The sequence below is a fragment of the Theropithecus gelada genome, unplaced genomic scaffold (assembly GCF_003255815.1).
Source record: "Theropithecus gelada isolate Dixy unplaced genomic scaffold, Tgel_1.0 HiC_scaffold_2699, whole genome shotgun sequence".
Lineage (NCBI taxonomy): Eukaryota > Metazoa > Chordata > Mammalia > Primates > Cercopithecidae > Theropithecus > Theropithecus gelada.
In genome coordinates, this window is record NW_020259173.1 from 903 (window position 1) to 5,345 (window position 4,443).

The following is a 4,443-nucleotide window of genomic DNA, read 5'->3' on the forward strand; positions in this document are numbered from 1 at the left end:
AAAAAAAAAAAAAAAAAAAAAAAAAAAAAAAAGGCCGGGCGCGGTGGCTCAAGCCTGTAATCCCAGCACTTTGGGAGGCCGAGACGGGAGGATCACGAGGTCAGGAGATCGAGACCATCCTGGCTAACACGGTGAAACCCCGTCTCTACTAAAAAAAATACAAAGAACTAGCTGGGCGAGGTGGGGGGCGCCTGTAGTCCCAGCTACTTGGGAGGCTGAGGCAGGAGAATGGCGTAAACCTGGGAGGCGGAGCTTGCAGTGAGCTGAGATCCGGTCACTGCACTCCAGCCTGGGAGACAGAGCTAGACTCCGTCTCAAAAAAAAAAAAAAAAAGGAAATCTGCCTGCCTCAGCCTCCCAAGAAGCTACATTTTTTTGAGCATTTACTATGTGCCAGGTACTATGCTAAACACTTTTACTTCATGATTTTCAGAAAAACCCAATGAAGGTACTTCCCCTTTATAAATGAGAAAATTGAGGCTGCGAGGTTAGGCTCTTAGTGATAAAATTGCTCTATATTTTCATAAGCAAAGAATTCCACATTAATTTTTAGCACGAGTGCAGCAGCTTATCACGGCCCATTGCAGCTTCAACCTCCCAGGGCTCAAGCAGTCCTCCCAGCTCAGCCTTCTGAGTAGTTGGAACTACATGCCTGTGCCATTATCCCTAATTTGTTTTTGTAGTTAGGGGTGTCACTTGATTGCCAGGGCTCAAACTCTTGGGACTCAAGCAATCTGCCCACCTTGGCCTCCCAAAGTGCTGTGATTATAGGAATGAGCCAGTTTTGTAATTTGATAATATATCAGTAGTATTTTTCTCCCTTCTCCTCCTCCATCCCAGGCTGGGCTTGGAGCCCACAGAACACTTAACGCTGGACTTAGCTGGGGGCAGACCAGGATGATGAAGATGCTTGTTGGATTCTTGAGGACACTAAGTGTCTGGAAGCCACCAACCACTGTCCCTTCTGGGACTCAGCAACAGGCTCCTGTGTTTGTTGAAGTGGCTTTGTGGAATATTCTTGTCTCCTGCCTCCTAATAGCTTTGAGGGTAAGCATTGTTCCCTCCCTCTCAAACATCTCATCCAGGTTTATGAAGCTCCTTATACCCATCCTCTCACAATCTCCTTTTACAGGTGAGAAAAATGAGGCTTACAGTTTAGGCCACTAGATTATACAAGTCAGTCGGCGCCGGGGTTTGGATTCAGTTCCTGAATTGCTGCTTTTAGGAGCTCCAGTTAGTTGAAACTGGGGAAAGACCCACTTGTACCTTCTCTTTTCAGCATTCATCTTGTGCTAAATATTGCACACATCATTGTATGCAATCTCTGTAACCCCAGATTATTCCCACTCTGCAGATGAGTAAACTAGGGAACAGAAACATTCAGCAATATGGTACCCAGCTAGTAAATGTGGAAGCCAGGACTCACTTTGCAGCCAGATAGCTTGCAAAGACAATAGTTCTTCAGCCCTCTCCTTGCCCACAGAAATACTAGGGTTAGGACTACTAAAATGTCTTTAATGACAGCCTTGAATCAAGTAAGCAAAGTAGGTGATGCCCCTGAAAGGGCCTAGCTCCTGCACAGTCACAGCCCAGCCATGGGACCCTTGTTCCAGGCAGGGCAGTCGCACATCAGGGTCCTCATCCGAGAACTGAATTAGGGTCCCCTGAGGGTTTAGAACCCGCAAGCATTCTGATAGCAGCTGGTAAGCCCCAGGCAGACTTCCCCTGGCAACAGCATCCCAGGTGCCCTTGTCCAGCAGTAGTTGGAAAGAGCCTGAAGAAGCCACAGACCCCAGGTTCTGGGCATCGGCGTGCATGAAGTGGAGGCTGGAGGCAGGGTGCCCAGGGCATAGAGGTGTTCGGCCTTGGCCACCCTCCAGGAGGCTGTTCATGTAGGCCACAGCCACAGGAGAAAAGTCCACCCCTAACACATCCACTGGGTGTGGAGATTTGGTGTAGAGGCCTGTACATAGGCTGGAGGTCCCACAGCCCACATCCAGCACCCGCAGAGGAATGGCAGCCCGTGCCTCCTGCAGCAACGGTAGTAGGAGCCCCTGGACTTCCTCGTATCCAAAGAACCAGTCGAAGGTGGGGACAGTGCCCAAACGGGGCTGGGCATGCAGCCGATCCCAGAGACAGCGGTCCGCCAGGCAGCTACCAGCCAGTGAGTCTGTGGGCACGGTTGGAGGGTGTCACTCGGTCTATCTCGCCACTGCAAAAACGGCGCATATACACACTGGGGTCTTTTTTTTTTTTTTTTAAGACAGGGTCTCTGTGACCCAGGGTGGAGTGCAGTGGCACAATCATGGCTCACTGAAGCCTCCCCTTCCTGGGCTCAGGTGATCCTCCCACGTCAGTCTCCTGAGTAGCTAGTACTACAGGCGCCATCATGCCCGGTTAATTTTTTTGTAGACGGGGGTCTCGCTATGTTATCCTAGGCTGGTCTCGAACTCCTCGGCCAAGCGATCTGCCCACCTCAGACTGGCAAAGTGTTAGGGTATCAGCCGTGAGCCACCGCAGGGTCTGAGAACCACAATTTCAGGGACTACACTCCTGAGTCACGAGGAACCCACCCTGCCCTCCCTACTCTGCCCCCACCTCCCTACCCGGAAAGGGGCGGCACGTCCCCATCATCAGGCTCGGCAAGTGGAGCATTCGACGCAGCGCAGCCATCTGGAGCTTCGTTAAGTTCGACCAGAGAACCTTGTGTGAAGCGTCCACCCTACTCCATCCAGAGGCCCGAGGTCCAGGGGAAGATCTGCAAATTCCACGTAGCGAAAGGCAGCATACAGCTTCCCCAGACTCTGCAGTCTCGGGAAAAAGAACGCGGACACAGACTGACTATGGTAGGAACGGCCTTTATTGGCTGCAGCGGTAAGTGGAAGAGGGGATACAGCGTCCGCAGACCTGAAATCAAATGAGAACACGTGAGCAACCCCATGGAGGAGCCAGCTGGATCTCGGTTGTGCCGGTCCGAGATTCCCGGTGTCCCGGCGCTTGAGGATAGAACCAGCGGATGGGAAGCCGCCGGCACCGAAGACACGACGCCGAGAGGGCCAGAGCCCTTTCCCTCTTCCTCCGCACATTACGGGGAGCGGTACCACAAGCCCGATCCCCGCCAAGAAAAGGAGGATCCTGAGGCCTCGCTCAGAGCCTTCCGCCCGACACCCACGCCACTCCCGGCCGCCCAATCCGGCTACTACACAGAAACCTCACTTACTCGCTCACCTCCCTCCAAAAGGTCTTGCGCACTGCGGAGCTCCTTTATATAGGCCAAGGACCCGCCCCCGAATTGCGATTGGCCCGCGGAAGGCCGGGGCGGAGCCACGCGGATCCCGCGCTGAGCGGAAGTACCGACCGTGAACTGGCGTGGCATCGCAGCTATGGGAGCTCCCGGGGGAAAGATCAACCGGCCCCGAACGGTGACTCTGGGGGGGCCGCGACTTTGTTTCCTGAAGTGTCCCCGAGCCCGTTTATCTCGCACAAGATGGGATCAATGGGTGGCCGGGGTTGCCTCGTGGAACGGCCCGGGGTCGCGGTGAGCCCACTCCATCTGATTCGCATCTTTCTCCCCAGTAGGAGCTGAAGAAGAAGCTGTTCAAACGCCGGCGGGTGCTGAATCGGGAGCGGCGTCTGAGGCACCGGGTGGTCGGGGCTGTGATAGACCAAGGGCTGATCACGCGGCACCACCTCAAAAAGCGGGCGTGAGTACTAGACCCTCTTCCTGTTGGTCGTCCCCACCGAGTCTTCCCTCCTCCCTGCAGAGCTCCGGAGCAGCTTCACCTCTCAGCTCACCTCCTTGTGCACTGACGCTTATGCGGGGAATGTCTGTCTGTTAGTTCCTAAGCTCTGCTAGCCTCTCACAATACCTGTAGCACACAACCTTTCTTTGGGTTTTGGATTCTGTTAAGAATCTCAGGAAAGCCGGGGGCGGTGGCTCACGCCTGTAATCCCAGCACTTTGGGAGGCTGACGCGGGCGGATCACTAGAGATCGGGAGACCAGCCTGATCAACATGGTGAAACCCCATCTCTGCTAGAAATACAAAAATTAGCCGTGCATGGTGGCCGGCACCTGTAGTCCCAGCTACACGGGAGGCTGAGGCAGGAGAATTGCTTGAACCTGGGAGGCGGAGGTTGCAGTGAGCTGAGATCACGCTAGCCTGGGCGACACAGCGAGACTACGTCTCAAAAAAAAAAAAAAAAAACCACAAACGAATCTCAGGAAATCTGTTGACTCTCCAAGTAATATTGTACATTCACATAGATTTTTATAAGTAAACTTATTTTTACATACAGAAAAGTGCACACATAGGCGTGTAAAACTCGGTGAGTTTTCCCAAAGGTACTCATAGGATTTCACTTGTAAGTTTCAAGGCCTCCTGTGTTTTGAGGAAGAGTTCCCATCCCACTAATTACTTTCTTTTTTTTTTTTTTTTTTTTTTT

At 52.9% G+C, this 4,443-nt stretch overlaps 1 protein-coding gene and 1 non-coding gene across 3 annotated transcripts; both read right to left on the reverse strand.

The window, feature by feature from the left end:
* Positions 1–1,495: 1,495 nt before the first annotated feature.
* Positions 1,496–3,236, reverse strand: CSKMT (citrate synthase lysine methyltransferase). 2 transcript variants are annotated; one of them, XR_003117935.1, is made up of 3 exons: positions 3,220–3,236; positions 2,606–2,906; positions 1,496–2,211 (listed from the first exon to the last, which is right to left on the reverse strand). XR_003117935.1 is itself a non-coding variant. In XM_025374319.1 (3 exons), the coding sequence occupies exons 2-3, from the start codon at positions 2,670–2,672 to the stop codon at positions 1,514–1,516; spliced, it is 723 nt and encodes a 240-aa protein (XP_025230104.1). In that variant the 5' UTR covers positions 2,673–2,906; positions 3,220–3,236; the 3' UTR covers positions 1,499–1,513. The 2 variants fall into 2 exon arrangements, 1 of the variants encoding a protein (XP_025230104.1); XM_025374319.1 differs by having other exon boundaries at positions 1,499–2,169.
* On the reverse strand, positions 2,983–3,131 carry LOC112617596. The gene has a single exon (XR_003117936.1). It is a non-coding gene; the product is annotated as a small nucleolar RNA SNORA57 (small nucleolar RNA).
* Positions 3,237–4,443: the final 1,207 nt, after the last annotated feature.